The sequence below is a fragment of the Macrotis lagotis genome, chromosome 1 (assembly GCF_037893015.1).
Source record: "Macrotis lagotis isolate mMagLag1 chromosome 1, bilby.v1.9.chrom.fasta, whole genome shotgun sequence".
NCBI classification, from domain to species: domain Eukaryota; kingdom Metazoa; phylum Chordata; class Mammalia; order Peramelemorphia; family Peramelidae; genus Macrotis; species Macrotis lagotis.
The window spans coordinates 450355670-450374074 of NC_133658.1; the positions used below are offsets into that span (position 1 = coordinate 450355670).

General features: G+C 33.1%; 1 protein-coding gene across 3 annotated transcripts in view; it reads right to left on the reverse strand.

Moving 5' to 3' along the window:
* The window catches only part of CGRRF1 (cell growth regulator with ring finger domain 1), an 80262-nt gene that overhangs the window by 15439 nt on the left and 46418 nt on the right, over positions 1-18405 (reverse strand). For all 3 annotated transcript variants that reach the window (XR_012473920.1, XR_012473921.1, XM_074213461.1), the window contains exons 3-6: positions 12168-12345; positions 11807-11954; positions 6220-6327; positions 5401-5811 (exon numbers count right to left, since the gene is read on the reverse strand). Coding sequence is in view for 1 of the 3 variants with exons in the window: in XM_074213461.1 (XP_074069562.1) it covers positions 5479-5811; positions 6220-6327; positions 11807-11954; positions 12168-12345 (767 nt within the window). In the remaining 2 variants the exon portion in view is untranslated. Of the gene's footprint in view, positions 1-5400; positions 5812-6219; positions 6328-11806; positions 11955-12167; positions 12346-18405 lie in introns of those variants that run through there.

The following is an 18405-nucleotide window of genomic DNA, read 5'->3' on the forward strand; positions in this document are numbered from 1 at the left end:
TGCTTCATCTCAGGAATCTGCATTTTGTTTCTGGCTTTTTGACATTTTTAATACCTTGCCATCTCTTCAGATGACAGAAAGTTGGTATAGATATTAGATGAAAAGATTATCAAGATACAGCAAAATCTTGAAATACTGGACCAATGAAAACAAAATTTAATGGAGATAAATATAAAGTCTTACACTTGGATTGCAAAATCAATTTCAAGTCCACAATGAAGGTAACATGACTAAACTAACAGTTCACATGAAAAACTTGTAGGTGTTACAGTTTAGCAACAAACTCCAAATGAGTCAAGAGTATGAAATGGAAGCCAAAATAATTCTAATAAGATCTTATGCTAAATATGTTTAGAACAAGGAAAGAGAAGTTTTAGTGTATTCTACACTCTGATGAGAATAAATCCCTATTACGTGTAGTTTTGGAAAAATAACTAGCAACTATATCAGATAAGTGACAAGCACTGGGAATAATTAGCCAGGAGAGAATGTGTAGGATGAATACAATAGTGGTCTTTATATATTTGGAGAGCTATCTAATCACATGTAGACTTGATCTACTTAGCCCCATTTACTAAATGAGCAACTTTTGACTAGATTTTAGGAAATATTTCCTAACAATGAGGAACGTAAGTGGAAGAGGCACTTTTGTGAGATGGTGGTTTCTCCCTCACTAAAAATATTTAAGCAGTAAAGATTTGTGTTTAGATATGGATTGGGCCAGATGACTCTTGAATTTCCTTTTAACTCTGAGATTCCATAATTTTATAAGGCAGGATATTAAGTCATGTTTTGAGGTTTTTTTGGTCCTTCATTTTGGAAAAAGACCACAACATCAGGGAGGTGATGCCACCACAAACATATGAATTGGATTTGAATAAGGAGGTGTTTTGTTAAGTCACCAGCCTCACTTTTCTTCTCCAGAGCCATTTGAGTCCAGTGGCCAGACATGAATCAGGATGGCTAGAGATGGCCCTGGATGTGAGGCAATCAGGGTTAAGTGACTTGGCCAAGGTCACATCCAGCTAGTAAGTAGCAAGTGTCTGAGGTTGGATTGGAACTCCCATCCCCCTGACTCCAAGGTCAGTGCTCTATCTATTGTGCCACCTAGCTGCTAGGTGGTGGAGTGAATAGAGAACCAGCCTAGGAGTCAAAAAGACCTGAGTTCAAATCTGACCTCACACACTAAATTATTGCCTAGCTGTGTGACCTTGGACAAGTCATTAGGTCATAAGAGGAGAGACAAAGATAAAAATATGATCCTTTTATTTAAAATTCTTAAAATCCAGTAGGGGAGACAAGATAGCTACACAAATAACAAGGATACAAGAAAAAATATAATGAAATGAAAACATAAGACACAAAATACTCTTAGAAAAATTTGACTTATCTAATACATGAGTCAGTAGTATCAGCTCTTGAAACAAAAGACAGCTTGTTAGTAAAATTTAATAGACCAGAGAATCATAGAATCTTAAAATTGAAAGGAAACCTCAGGTAGCTAGGTGGCACAGTAGATAGAGCACTAGCCCTGGAGTTGGGAGGACCCAAGTTCAAATCTGGCCTCAGAGAATTAATAATTACCTAGTTGTGTGACCTTGGGCAAGTCACTGCCCTGCTAAAAAAAAAAGGAAACCTCCTGAGGACATGTAGACCAACTCATGTCTGAACAAGAGTCATTTCTATAATATACCTGGCAAGTGATCACTCAGACTTTATTTGAAGACATCTACTAAGGAGGAGTCCACTAAATTCCCAATATAGCCTATTTTATTTTGAGATAGTTCTGATTATTAGGAAATTTTTCCTTAAATCAAACAGAAACCTATGCATTGTCACTAGTTTTGCCTTCTGAGACCAAGTAAAACAAATCTCATCCCTTACTCAATGATAACTTTTTAAATACTACCATGTGCCTTCTGAATCTTCCCTTTTTTAGGCAAAATCAGTTGACTGCATAAAAACATACATTTAAATGCTTACTTTAAAAAAATTTCATATAATTCTATCAGATAGGCAGGGTGAGTATTAACATTCCCATCTTATAGATAAAAGAAAATAAAAGAAATAAGCTAGACAAATTTTTTATTAAAAACATTTTGTTTATTTATACAATTTTAGATGAATTTGCAAAGATTGTAGAAGTAATTTATGGCAGAGCTAGGATTAAGAATCAAGTTTTCCTAATTCCTAGCCTAATCTTCCAACCATCATTGCATCCCTCTTATGGTATAGGAACACTGTTTTCTACAAATCTGCCACACAGACTTGCTTTTCCTAAGGGCCCACCCATATAGGCTAAGCTAGTTTTTCCTTCATTAAATACTGAAACTGTCCTCAAGATTTAATTGGCTCAGGGGACTAAGGATTGGGTTGTTGAATTTGCCTCCTGATAGTCTGAATATAAAAACAGCCAGGAGGGGTTTGAGTTCATCCCTCAGCCCTCTGCCACAACTTGCTGAATGACCAACATTAGTTTAGGAGAGCTGCACTCAGATGAACCAAGGCTATATCCTGGATGAACATCTTTTCCCTGCTCTGAATGTTCCTTCCCTACTGTGGCTAAGTAAACTTGCTTTTGTTAACTGTTAGATGGACTATGAATCTTTATATCTGAAGCACAGACACTCAACTTGCCTGGTCATGCAAGGACCAGTCATTCACTGACCAACACAATACTTAGTTTTACAGTTGTAAAATTTTATTTTATTTATTTTATCTTTGTCACCATTATTATCTGTAGTCTACTATATTTAAAAGTCTCCACTCAGATGGAATGGGGTCCTAATAAAAAGCACTAAAAATATTGAAAGAAAAATGCAAAACTTTTCTAGGTCTTTGAAACATGACTTTTTAAATCTTTTTACCTGCTATGAAACCACAGTAATAGTCTACTAGCAGTACAAGGTCTTGAAATATTTCTCTTAAGAGACAGCTGACAAGTTACCTATCATTAGACCTACATCTTTTCCCTCCATAATACTGTTATAGCTAGATTTCACATTAAAAGACTAACACCACAGAATCACTCACACTAATCACTGAAAAAACTGTCTATTTTGTTTGCCTACCTCATGCATTTATTGTGTATCTTCTGTTATAATTGTTCACATAGATCCTACTTTCCTTTTTGAGGACAGCAAACACTTTCTCTAAATTTTATATTTCTTCAAAGATCTAGGACCAGCATTTAAGGAGTTTAGTAGTTAGTTTTGTCTTTGCTCTCTACCCTTATAATGGTTGCTACTTGACTCACATTAGAGCTCATTGTTCTTCAGCCATGTAATGAGGGGAGCTACAATCCAAAGGAAAACACATGTACATGCTTTTTATATACAAGACACGATGCTCAGTAAGGGGGTTAGAAAGACAAGATTTCCTTGAGTTTACTGTAGGGATAAAACATTTATACATACTTTGTGTTTTATTTTTAATTTAATCAGTACTTGTCTTCCCCATTAAGATGTAAGGTCTCCTGTATGCCTGAATCTAATAATAATGTCTGGTACATAGTAGGTGCTTACTAAAATGCTAATTTATTGAACATGCAACCAGATTAGTATATACATTATTATGGAGGAGAAAGCATTAGCAACTAATAGAAAAAAATGCTTCAATAGGAGAAGACACATGATTTGAGTTTTGAAATAAAATGGGGATTCTAAGAGATAGAGGTAAAGAGGCAGTACACTCCAAGCAGGAGGATAGCCTGTGAAAAATAGGAAAGGGGATGCCAAGTTCAGGGCTGGAAAAGCACATGGACTAGTTTGGGTGAATCCACGAATATGAAGGGGAATACTATACAATAAGTCTGGTTTATAAAGATCTTTAAATGTCATGATAAGTTTATTTTCTAGAAACAATAGGTTCTTGGTTAGGGAGAATGATATGATCAGATCTATGCTTCTGTTTTGGCAGTTGTGGGAGTATGGATTGGAAAAACTAAAGTCTTAAGGCAGAGGGTCCAATAAGAAGGCTATTACAACAGTCCAGATAAAATTTGATAAAGGTCTAAAGAGGTGTGGTGGTCATGTGAATGTAGGGAAAGTGATAGATATGACAGATGTGCACATGGAATCAATAAAACAGGTGTTGTGGTATAATCCAGACTACTAAGACTATAAATGAAGAGGATCTAGCATTTATGAAATTTACAGAGAAGTTAGAACTGGAAGGGACTTTTAGGAGATATGCATATATATATATATATATATATATATATATATATATATATATATAGAGAGAGAGAGAGAGAGAGAGAGAGAGAGAGAGAGAGAGAGAGAGAGAGAGAGTGTCTAATTTCATTTTGGGTTGTTGCTTATTTGTTTGTTTTATAAATGAGACTTTGATTACACACACATATACACATATATGTATGTATACACACACACACACACACACACACACAGCTTAAGTTTAAGTGTGTTCCTGGATGGTATCTAGTTGAGTTGCTTACAAAGTCCATTTTTCTTCTTGTTCTAATCTACTGAAGTAGGAATTTTTCATTAAAGACCCTGGAAGCTTCTCTTATCATTTTAGTAATGCTTAAACTAGTCCAATTGGTTTCATTACCTTTTAAACAGAAAAGTCAACAAATAAACCAAGATACTTATCTTTCAGAAGGGCTTGGGATTTATTAGGGAATAAAAACACACAATATTAATTTTTATTTCTTCTTTAGGTGTATTTTGGTAGCTCCAAAATCTATTCTGTTGTAGATAGACTATAGAGGAAGAAAAGTGAAGTAATGCATTTCAACTCTTACATTAATCACCAAACTGTTCATCTTATAAAATGTGACATTCTGATCTCTGATCTTTCCATACAGGAATTATTTCATTGCTCAAGTTTCATATCTGGTTCGTGAACATACTTGATACAATGAAAACACTTAAATATAGAATACTGTATTTCCTATGTAGAACCTGCACTTAAAAACTGATTTCTGTATATAATTAGACATGTGTGAATATCAGGTACATTACAAGTATAAACAAAGAGGTACATCTAAAAGCTAACCAACTTTTAGGAAAAGGATTTGGCAAGGTTTAAAATGTCTTTCTATTCCTCTTTCGTGTAACCCATGTATACAATTACTCTATAGCTAAATTTTCTCCTAATTGCACATTAAAGAGAAAAAAAATGTGCTAATGAGAGAAAATTTAATGTCCTCTATTTTCCTTCTAAGTTTTAGATATCTCTTTAAAGAATGATTTAACAGTACATGAAGTTATTAAACATTTATGTTTTTCAAAAAACTTGTATTGTTTTTATGTAACACTGTAGGTGATTGCTATTCTGATAAACAAATTGAGCATAATGAACACTTAATTTATATTATAAACATATATACAATGTTTATACAAATCATGAAGTTAGAAGGTAATTCTTATCACTTACCAGAAATACTGCACAGACTTTAAATTATGACTGATTTAAAACAAAAAAAAAAATCTCCATCTTCTGTAGACAAAATCTTTAAGAAGCAACAGTCCCTTCATTTTTTGGTATTTCTTTTTCTTGTTCTTTTTGACTGCAGAGTGCAAAATATTCGTGGACAAATTGTCTACACATAGGGCACTGCTGAAAATATTTAACACAGCCATCACACAAACATGTGTGTCTACATGGTAAGAGTACCCAATTCACCTTCCCATTCTGGCAAACAACACAGTCTTTGCTATTTTCTTCATACTGTTCCACTTCACTTTCAGCCAGTCCAGCTTTTTCCAACAAATGTCTGTCAGTGTTTTGTTCTGGAGAGGAGCTACTCAAGGATGGCATATTATTATTTGCAGACATGAAAAGTTGCTGAATAAAATAAATTAAAATGATTATAAATTAAATTCAGTATTTCTAGCAAAAAATTATAAGAGATAGCCAAACCAAATTTGATCTAGTAAATTCAAGAAAAAGGAGAATTCATAGGCAGGAAGAAATACATCTCAAAACTTTATAGTTCAATTCTCTAATTTTTGTATATGATTGAACTATACAGACATTGGACCTAAATTTCTACTATTATTTTAACCTTGGCACAGATACTGCTAATGTTAACATTGGGCACATGTATCAAATGAGAATGAATTTCATAACAAAAATTTGACTCATAAAATCTACCAAGAAACTGCTACTAAAATTACCAATTATCTATTTTAAATCTCTTAAACGTTACACTTAAAGACAGAAAGAAAAGATTATATTTAAGATACAACTTACCTTAAGGTCATGGAATTGGCCCTGAGCCAGTAGTACATACTGATATAATATTCTGCAGGAAAGTTTGTATTTCTTATCAGGAATATGAATCACAGTCACCATTGAAATCTAAAAGCAAAATAACTATTTTACTTTCTATTGTATTATGTATATTATACATATACAGGGAAACAAATACACAAAAAAATTAAGATGAAGATAAATCAGAAGTACTCCAAGTTAGTAACTTAGTTAATAAGTGCACACAACTTATTAGCTCTGTGACTCTGGGGAAGAGTCCTAGGCACTTAATTTCTGTGTAAGTTTCCTCAATCTGTAAAATACTACTCACTTCTCAGGGTAGCTGGGGGATATGAGACAAAATTTATAAAGTGCTTTTCAAGCCTTAAAAGTATTATATAAAAGCTATTATTATTTTGAAAATATTTTAAAAAGTTATATCCCCTAAAATTAAATATAGAATGCATCAACTAACAACATACCCTTCTAGAACATATTTTAAAATATCATTATAGCTAATGTTTTTAAAGGAACAAAGGGAACAGATTTCACAGCTAATGTATCAAATCACAAACCTGGATCCAGAGAATATAATTCCTCTTATGGAAAATACAGACAATAGAGAAGTTATAACTATTCCTAATGATAGAAATTTTTCTACATCATTTCAAGAACTTGTGGGTTTTGTTCTCAGAAGAATAGTCAACAAAAGGAAATATGAAAATAAAATATCAAAATAAAGTTGGCTCCTATTATTTTAAAAAAATGTTATAAAAACATTCCCGAAAAATAAATTGTTAAGACTTCAGTATTGCAGACTTATTTTATAATAGTTTTTGAAGGAATTCAGTAATTTGGCTGTTCAACTATATCAAGATACACAATAATGCCTCAGTGTTTCAAGGAATCTATAATTTTCCTGACCTTGGTACTCCTTTTCAGCAATGCCTATCATAAGTCTGTCAAGTCCAAATCAATCTTGTCCATGCCCTTCCATAAATCTTTCATAAGGGATCTATCCAATGAGTTGGAAGCTTTCCTTTGACTTGTTTAGTATTTTATGTATATCTGTTCAATGTTTAGGCTATCTATTACTCTTTACTCTTGCTATGTGACCAGCCCATCTTATTCAGTCAAATATGCCTGCTTGATTATGTCTTTTACACCTCTTTTACACGGAGATCAGTCTTGGCAATATGCTACAGTCTGCTCATACCATTTATTCAATATGAACTGTAGTCTATTATCTTGAAGAAAAATAGATGACTTTTCAATGAGGTGCATCTTATATTTAATAGAGACATAATTGAAATGAGAGTGCAGAAGCTCTAGTTTGTCAGATTTTAGACTTCAAAAATAAGATAACCAAACACTTTAGAGAGAACAGACTGATTACATACTAACAACAGTAGTCATCAAGTATCCGATTAAAAAAAAAATAAAACTGGGGCGGCTAGGTGGCGTAGTGGATAGAGCACCGGCCTTGGAGTCAGGAGTACCTGGGTTCAAATCCGGTCTCAGACACTTAATAATTACCTAGCTGTGTGGCCTTGGGCAAGCCACTTAACCCCCTTTGCCTTGCAAAAATCTAAAAAAATAAAAAAATAAAACTAGTATTCCAATAGGAAAGATTGGGGGTCATCTTCCTCAGTTCTTTCTGACTGCATCTTTTGGATGCTATGATTGATTTGCATGAGAATAAGTGAGAGAAATATCACTGCTTCTTTTAGGGGGAAAAAAATGGCAGCAAGAGTAACCAAGAAGAGTATTCCTTTCATTTTATGTTCTCCTGACTGCAGAATAGATGTAGTCAACCATACTTTTTTATTCTTTTTATATTATGTTCAAATCTTACATGAATGGAAATAATTAGCAATATAATTGAAAAGTGAAAACTGTCTCTGACATTTGCCATTTTAATAACTTCTAATAACACATGAAAGACTTCAATTCCTTATTTCTGAACTACAAAAGAATTATCATACTACTTTAACTAATTGGTCACTGTACTTATTTAATACAATATATGACTAGGGACAAAATAGTCAAGCCAATAATAAATCTACATTTATTAAATACCTTCTATGTGCTATACATTTTGCTGTGTACTGGGAATACAATGAAAAACAAAACCAAACCAAAATAGTCCCAGCTTGCAAAGGAGTTTCCAGCATATTGCGTACGTAGAACTGATATGCAGGACTACTCAGTATGTACATAGTTATATGCAATATTTACTGAAAATGTTGATTAGGGTAAGTCAACTGTGTCATATGAAGTGCATTCAAAGTCATTTTTAGTTCTATATCTCTAAAGAGTTACTGGGTTCAGACAGTTGTGAAGGATCAGATATTATCTTCTGTGAAGAGAGCAAGCAAGATTAAGGAAATAAGGCACTATAGAAATTTCTGTACATGTCCAATATTAATCCTTACAGGGAGTTCATACTGAGCATGAATGATTCAAATGTAAATGCCTTGTAAAAGCAACGAACATGTATTTATTGAGCACCTCTGAACAATATAGTTTTTTTGCAAGGCAATGGGGTTAAGTGGCTTGCTCAAGGCCACACAGCTAGGTAATTATAAGTGTCTGAGGCCGGATTTGAACTCAGTTAACTCCTGACTCCAGCGCTGGTGCTCTATCCACTGCGCCACCTAGCCGCCCCTGAACAATATGTTAAAAAGCAATTTGTTATTAGGTCCTGGGTGGAATGAGGAAATGGGGGCAGAGACATACATGAAAGTAGGTTTCAAAAACAAATAATATTTGCCCTGAAGGACAGATCTAATGCAAGTACACAAATATCTATCATAAAAACTCCATGAGAGTAATACAAAAAATCATTTGCTAGTGACTTCACACATTCCCATTATCAGGAATTTACTTGTATGTTGTTTTTCCCAATACAATATAAATTCTTTGAAAGCAAGAAATGCTTTTAATTTTTGACTTTATATCTTAGAATTCTGGAATATGGTAAACAATAAATGTTTGTTAATTGGATTGAGATATCATATGCATTTTTACTTGGTTGATTGGCAAGGAGAGGTAATCAAGGAAACTTCATTAAGAGGTAGTATTGGAAGGGATTTTGATTAAATCAAATTTTGTGAACCAAAGTATGACAACTGTATAAGCATAATTTGGTTCCTAATATATTTTTCCTCTTGACAATTATCAAAATGTCTTGACAGACACCATATAATTAATCCTAATAATGCCTCTTGAGACATAGGCAGAGAATTAAAAACAGGTCTCTTCAAAGAATTAAAAACTTAGGTCTCTTCACTAGTTCAGTGTTCAAGAACAGTGGTCTACAAAGTGGGAAACCTGGCCCAAAAACTGTGTGATCAATCAGAAGACAGGAAGGTCATATCCTACCCTCTCCTCAATAGCCAATCATAGTGTTTGTCTCTAACACAATTTCATCTACCCTAATCCTCCACAACACTCCTCCACTCTACTTGGTCTCAATCTTCCTCATTCTGAATTCTGCCCTGGCTCTTAAGGAAATTATAATATACCTGCAGTTGCCACTGGGATCCTCCCTTCCCATTAATGTAATGATAGCATTACCATTGCTCCCATTCCTTAAGGGCAGCTAGGTGGTGCAGTGGATAGAGCACTGGCCTTGAATTTAGGAGGACTGGAGTTCAAATCTGACCTCAGACACTTGCCACTTGCTAGCTGTGTGACCTTGGGCAGCTCACTTAGACCTGCCCTATATCCTGGGATGTCTCCAGTTGTCCTGCTTCATATCAGGCCACTGGACCCAGATGGCTCTGGAGAAGAAAAATGAGGCTGGTGACTTAGCACAGCACCCCCTCACACAAATCCATTTCAAGTGCTTGTCATGGCATCACCTCCCTGATGTTGTGGTCTTCTTCTAAAATGAAAGACAAACATTATTATTATTGTTTAAATGATGAGTCCTAGAGCTTAATGAGTAAAAGTCCTGTCCCTTTTCTTAGTTTAATGGGATAGAATAGGATAAGCAGGCACAGATAAGTAATGATAGATTTCATTAAATTTTCTTTTTTCTTCAAACCTATCTTTCTTCCAAACTTCCCAATTACTGAGGAGCATATATCATCCTTCCAGTTACCCAGCTTTATAACCTTGGACCAGCAACCACCTCTCATTCTCCCTCACCTCAAATATTTATTCAGTTCCCTAATCTTTGCAGAGAGAATTTAGTCTAGAGGATCAGGCCAAAGGTCAGACTGCCAAGTGTTATAAGAGGTCAAGTGGAGGCACCAATCATAGAATAATTTTTCGGCACCAATCATAGATTAATTTCTCAAGAAGTTTAGCCAGAAAAGGGAGAAGTATAGGATAACAGCTGGTAGAAATAAGTGAAAGTATTTTAAGGATGGAGGAACATGGCAAGTTTATAGACAGCAGTCAGTAAATGCAGAGAAATAAAAGAGTAGAGAGACAAGAAATAACAGTAGGGGCAATGTACTGGAAAAAATGGGAGATGATTGAATAATGTTTGTTTTGTTTTATTATTTTTTGTCCTTCATTCTCAAAGAAGACCATGACTTCTGAAGGTGATGCCATGACAAGCACATGAATTGGATTTGAGTGAGGGGATGCTGTGCTCAGTCACCAGTCTCATTTTCTCTTTGAGAGCCATCTAGGTTAAGTGACTTGCCCAGGGTCACACAGCTAGTAAGTGTCAAGTATCTGACCCTGAATTTGAACTCTCATCCTCTTGATTCCAAGGCCAGAGCTCTATCCACTCTGCCACATAGCTGCCTGTGGATTCAATAAAGGACTCATGTAAAGGAGCTGACCTTGGCAAGGAGAAGGGTCCCTTCTTCATTAGAGACTATGGTGTTTGCCCAGGTTCCAGAATTCCTAGTTGCACAATTCATCAGGATCTCTAGAGCTCCCTGATTTTACATGGCAATTATAGGAGGAATAGTCTAGTGGACTAAGTTCAAGTTAGTCAAAGTTCTGTATCTGATTCAAGGCAAGGACTAATAGTAGGAAACATGACATTTTTATATCAAAGCCACCCGGTTGGCTCTAAGTGGATCACAGTTAATTAGATTCATATGAGGTACATACATATACATAAATTATACAATCCAAAACATACATTTTTTCATATATTATAAAGAATGATAAAATTATATAAATTATTTATATATGGTGAAATTGTTTTTATCTTAAAGATACAATAGCAGCTATGAAGAAGTATAGACACTACTTGATTTCAAAAGAAGAATGTAAAACTGAACTGAGAGTATTCTAATAAATAAGAGGTCCTAACCACTTAAGTTTTAATAATAAAGAATGCTAAAAATTTCATTTAAATTATGCCTTCAGAGAAAGTATGAGAAAAAGGGAGCAATACCATGAATGAACAGTTGCAAATATATATGTCACATTCACAATCTAGTACATTAAAGTGATTTTAAGAAACCCAATTGAAAGAAGTTCAAGTTTCACAGGGAAAATGAAACTAGTCAAATTTTTATGAGACAAAATAAGGGTTTCTTTATTTTAGGAAAATAAAAATTGAGAACCATCACTATCACATTAAAACTCTAAGGGAATTTTCAAAATTACTTACAATATCATAAAGTCCTTGGGAATCTTCATCAGCTAGAGTCAAAAGTGCTACCAGGGGATACTGAGATCTAGGCACAATGCCAAAATCTTCAATTTTAGCATCACTTGGTAACTGACAGTATTTTTCTTCTTTGGTATTTTTTTTAACACTTTTATTTGACACATGTAAAGGGAAAATAACCACTGTAACTGCAAACAAAGACCCATAATAAGTTAAAAATAAGAAAAACCAATTTAGTAAAGCCTCATTTTATCCACAAATTTCAAAGCCCCAAATCCTCATTTTATATATATATATATATATATACATATACATATATACATATATGTATATATATGTATATATAAAATCCAAAGGATACAAATGTTGTTCTCGATAGACATATTTGCTATATATAGCATCTTCAAGTGCCTGTGGAGTATTTATTCTGGAGAGGTAAATGTGTTTCTGCAAAGCTTCATACAATTCTTGAACATCACAACCCCAGTAGCAAGTAAGGATGCTTTCTTCAATACAATCAGGTGTTAATGCTATACCATCTATTAAAAAAAAGAAAAAAGAAAAAACTCATATCCTTACATGGGATTATACATTATGAATGAGAAAAATTTTTGATTCTCCTGGTCAGGCTAATGTTAGCTCTCCCAGCAATTGATACAGAGATTTGTATTTCTGGAGTTGAATGAGAAAAGCTATGAATGAATGAAAATGAAATGAATGAAAAAGCTATGAATTCTTGTTTCTGTTTTAGTTTTTTCTCTATGTTGTCACAGAGACCTAAAGAAGGAGGACAGGAAGTCCATTAGCTTTTGTTTCAGTTGACAATCTCAACCTATAAACTTTAGTGGATTATTTGCATGCAATAAGCCTGAAAATTACCATTCTTTCCTCCAGTGAAAAGTCCTACTCATCATTATAATTGTTTTTCAAAAAGCCTGTTTTTTTAAAAAAGTATTACAATATTGAGAATTGCTGTTTGTGCACACTAATGGTATGGAAAACCCAAAATAGCATATGATGCAAAAAAAAAAAACCCAAAAAATGTTTATACTTGTTTTTTTTTTCTTGGTGAGGCAATGGAGTTAAGTGACTTGCTCAAGATCATTCAACTAGTAAGTATAAAGTGTCTGAAGTTCAAATGCAGGTCCTCCTGACTCCTGGCAGTGCTCTATCCACTGTCACCTAGCTGTCCCTATACTTGGTTCTCAAATAAATTTTTCATATATTTGAAAATGTATTCCTGACTGAATAACTCATTTTACTTCTGAGCTTCAGTTTATTCATACGCAAAAAATTAAAGAATAATATTTATACCACTTAAAACACACATCAAGACCTAAATAAGTGAGAACTATAATACAAGTATGGATTATGATCTGATAATTCATCTTAAATAAAACAGTGAAGTAGCATATTCATTCAAACAATATTTACAAGGAGCCTACACATGTATAAAACACTGAACTAGGCTCTGAGAGACAAAAAAATCTAGACATTCTACCTTCTTATAGTTTGCAGTATGGTGAAGAATAAGATACATAATACATTAAGTGCATTATAGAATTACAACCTCGAAATCCCATTTAAGGTTTAAGAGAGGAGGGAGAGGATCAATCAGGGAATGCTTGGTGGAGGTGGCATCTGAATTGTTTTAAAAGAAAAATGGAGAGTTGTGAACTAATCCAACCATCCTGGAAAGCAATATGCCCCAAAAGCATTAAAACTGAACATACTCTTTGAACCAGCAATACCAATAATAGATCTACATCCAGAAGAAATCATAAAAAATGGGAAAGTCCCACATGTTTCAAAATATACATAGTAGCCCTTTTTGTAGTGGTAAAAAAATGGAAATTGAAGGGATGGTTGAACACATTATGGTATATGAATGTTATGGAATACTACTGTTCTATAATAAACAATGAATGGTCAAACTCTAGAGAAGCATGAAATGAATTACAGGAACTAATGCTGAGTGAAGGGAGCAGAACCAAGAGAACACTGTACACATTAACAACATTGTGAGTTGTTCAGTCTTCTTGGATACAGCTCCTCTCAGCCATTCAGAGAGCTATTATGGGGGAGACCTGTTATAAACAATGCTGGAAGACCTGTTAAGGACAATGCTATCCACATCCAGAGGAAGAAAAACAAAAAAAAAATTTAAATCCTACAGAATCTGAATGAACACTATGTTCGCTTTCTTAAAATTTCTCTTATATTTTTCCTTCCTATCTCATGGTTTTCTTTCTCTTCTCTCACTCTTAATTTCTCATACAGAAAATGACTAAACTGTAAATATGTTAAACACAAATGTATATGTACAGTGTTTACTAGACTGTCTCAGAGGGGAGAGTGATGGGAAGGCAGAAGGAAGGAAATTATGTAACTTCTAAATATGCATATGCTTGTGAATGAATGTTGAAAACTTTTATAACGTAACTGAAAAAATATCAACTGGGGAAAAAGAATGGGAATTAACATGTTAAAAACAAAAAGAAGAGAGCATTCAAGGCAAAGGAAACAGGAGAAAAAGGAGGAATATATAGTAAAGGAGAAGAAGGGCAGAGAGATTGGCTGAAGCACAGAGTACATAGATGTTAGCAATATTGATATTGGAGATTTTTAAATAGAAAAATGATGGGATCTGAGCTACATGTGAAAGAATATTCTGGTAAGAATTGCCCCAGATGAGTGTATTGCACTAGGGAAAGAATAGAGATCAGAAGATCTGTTAGGAGGCTGTTGGCAAAAGATGAAGTCAGGTGGCAACAAAGGATTCTACTAGGGTGGTGGCAATGGATAAAGAAGAAAAGTAAAAATATAAGAGATTCAAAAAGTAAAACAGACAGAACTTATTAACTAAATGTGAGGATATAAGCAGTTAAAGAGAGGGAAAAATCATAGATTGTAAAAGTTTACAAAAATACAAGACAGAATAAAGACAGTGCCACAAACAGTTATGAGAAGTCAGAAGTAGAGAAAGTTAGCCTTCTGAATGATGATTTAGAGATATTGGAATATCTAGACAAGAGATCTAGATATTTGAGGTGTGGGTTAGGACCTCAGAAGATGGGTTAGAGATATGAACCTCATTTGCATAAAGATTGATGCTGAAGAAACAAGTAAATGCAATTGCTAAGGGAAGGAGGGAGTTAAAGAAAAGAAAGGTCAATGGGGTTCTGAAAAAGTATGGGAAAACACAAAAGAAACTATTAAAAAAAATACAGACTTTAAGAGAAGCTCAGAATCTACCCATTCTTCCCTTCCTGTAAACTTTCTACAATGGGATCAGGGAGTTCCTTTAACACCAAGTTAAAGACTCAAACCTTCCCTAAAATAGATGTACTGGTTAGTGAGAAGGATGTTCTTGTGGAAAAATAAAAAATGCAGTTAGAACTAAATCATGTTGACATATATGTGTATGTGTGCATATTTGTCCATTCAAGAAAACATGTAATTTAGCAGATCATTAAGTATACTTTGATATTATTAATAGATTTGAAAATTAATGTTGTTAGCAAGTAATCAATGTAAAAATCATCCTTACTTAAGGATGCAATGTGTTTCAATACTTCAATGAAATAATTGGTCTATCAATAGTATTCCCAATCTATCCATCTATTCTTATTCTATATAATTCCTTCACAAGAGATACATCTAATATGCTAGCAATCTTCTTCTAGTCTTCAAATTTCATGAATAATAGCACAAGATTCATGCTGCTTAATTTTTTTCTGAGGACTTGATTGGCTGTTCTGTTCATTTATATATGTATTAGTGTCTTTTGTGCCTCTTTGGCCATGAAAATTATTAATTGATAATTAATATTATTGATAATGTGTTGATTTACTTATATCTACCACATAACTTTCCATTTTACTAGATTATAATTTTAATTCTCTTGAGATACTGCTGCTCCATAACTTGCTGAGAGTTCTATTCTCTGTAAATCAATTTACTGCTCATATTTAATCCTTAAGACATAGATACTCAATGGTCTCACTATTGAGCTGCATGTAGTGATCTGTGAAATATTCATTTTTCACAACTTTTCTATTTCTATTTGAATTACTATGTAAATCTCTTGAGATGTTTAGAATCTCTTGGATTCTGGCTTCAGGATTCAATGCAATAAAAATATCAAAGCAAATAAGGGCATGTAGAGAACCTCATTATATGCAGAGAATCCTTTTTTCTATTTAGAGTTTCTGTAAAACATCAACTGTGAATTTCTTTCCAAACATTTCAAGAAAAAATAAAATTTTCACTTTTAATTTCAAAATTTGTAGACAGAAAGAAGCTCAAATACAGGATTTTTAAAGTTCTAATCATGCTAAAAAGGACCAAATTCTATCTTTAACTTTACACAGGGCAAAATTCAATTTTAACATTTTATATGTACTCAGTGGTCAACTTTAAATTTAGGAAATGAAAATTCAGTCAAAGTCAAATACAACCATTGAGCAGAAAAGGAAATATTTCACTAACAGGAATTAAAACATTTACTTTAAAATACTTATTTTTCCCTAAGCACATTAGAATCATACAAGAGTTTTCCTTTTTCTTATTTTAATGGAGGGGAGACAAAGGTAGAAGAAAAAAAAGAAATGATTGTTAATCAAAAAAGAAAACATTAAAGAAATTATATTTCTATACAAGAAAAAAGAAATGGTAAGATAATGCAAGGAAGGAAATAATGCAAAACAAAAAATATGAGAATAAAAAAGAATAAAGCATGAGCCTTATTTCTAAGATGGAAATCAATAGAAGAAAACCAGGAAAATAAAGACAAGAGTGAAAGGAAAATGAAAGAAAAGGGGGAGATGAAGATAAAAGGAAAGTGATTAAGGGAAAGGAAAGAAGAGAAATATAAGGATATGGAAAAAAAAGGAAAGAAAAAAAGGATGCAAGGAAAATCATGCTAACACTATGGAGGAGGGGTGGCTAGATGGTAATAATTACCTAGCTCTGTGGCCTTGGGCAAGCCACTTAACCCCATTTGCCTTGTAAAAACCTAAAAAAAAAAAAAAAAAAACCTCTATAGAGGGAAAAAAGATGAATGACTAAAACAAAGACCAGGATGAATAGATGAATGAATGAATGAAAGAAAATTATTAAGCACTTTATTCTAAGCACTATGTTAACTGCTAGGGACATAAACATAAAATCAAAACAATATGTGCTCTCAAGGAGTTTAATATTCTAATTGGGAGAAATAATACATTAAAGATGGCTCATTTGCAGTGAGAATGAAAAGGCCCAGTGACACTAAAGATGCATCTGAAGGATTGCAAGGAGGTTCTGGAAGGTCAAGTGGTAATGCCTGAGAGTCTAGAACACACTAGGCCTGTTGGTCCTTAGTTAAGGTTCAATATATTCCATATGCAGGAAGAATGAGATGAAGACAGAACAAAGGTAGTGTTAGTTCTTTTATAAATTCTATGAACCCTGAGATATTATTCTGACAAATCTGTAATTTTAGAGAGACAATAATTTGCTAAGAATGTGACATTTTATCCATTTGGTTTACAGTTATGAATGCCAATTAAAACATTTTGCCTTCTTATAGTGAAAATGGTGGGGATTTTCATTTGCGGATTTTTTTCACAGTTAACCTTTATAACAATCAATACTTACAAATTAAGTGCTATTATTAGTTGTTATTATTTGTTTTTCATCTAGGTATCTGCTTACAGGTTAGGGGATGAAAGAAAAGAAGAAAGTTAAAATTCTAGCAAGGTAATACTATCTGATGAATATTTAGACATGGAAATAACATATTTGTGAAGATATCACAATGAAAAAAGTAGAGTCTATATAAAACTCTATTCCCCTCAAGTATTCAAGAATTTATACACACACACATATATATATATATATAAATGTAAATATATTATGTATTAATGCATCAAGTAAATGGTTTGTAATGGAAACTTGAACTTCTATACTGATTCTCTCAGTAGGATGAGATTTCAAAGGTTAGTGGTTATCATCGTTAAATAACAAAAAAAAATTGTGTCACCTCTCCTTCCATTTTTCACAAAACAATCTATGAAAACAATTTTCTTTAGGTATGCAAATAAAATTAATAATTTATTACAATTTTATACTTCATGAATTTAACATATTTAATAACAAGAAATAATTGTTAGTAAAATCCATTATAATTTTCATAGTCAAAACTTATAAAACAATAACCATAATATGACTGTGATGGGTGGGATGAGTTTTTGGTGGGAGGCTTCTAAAAATTCAAGGACATTGGTTATATTGTTATTCATAATTCTTTTTTCAACCATTAATCAAGAAAGATATTTAATTTTTAACATTTGTGGTAGAAAACTCTGTTTCACACAAATAAGGTGGTACAAGATAATAAAATTTGTATTGTTTTGGTTGATGAACCAGAAAACTGCTTATTCGTGTACAGTCAAAAGATAAGATTTTTCAGGTTCAAACATTTGTTTCAATACAATAATCAAGATAAATCTAAAATTTTCATTTTATTTAAAAAACAGATATTTTCTTAAATGAATGGATAAATAAAATGAAAATTGTTTCTGCAGACTGGATTAAGTGATTTATAAACATGTAAT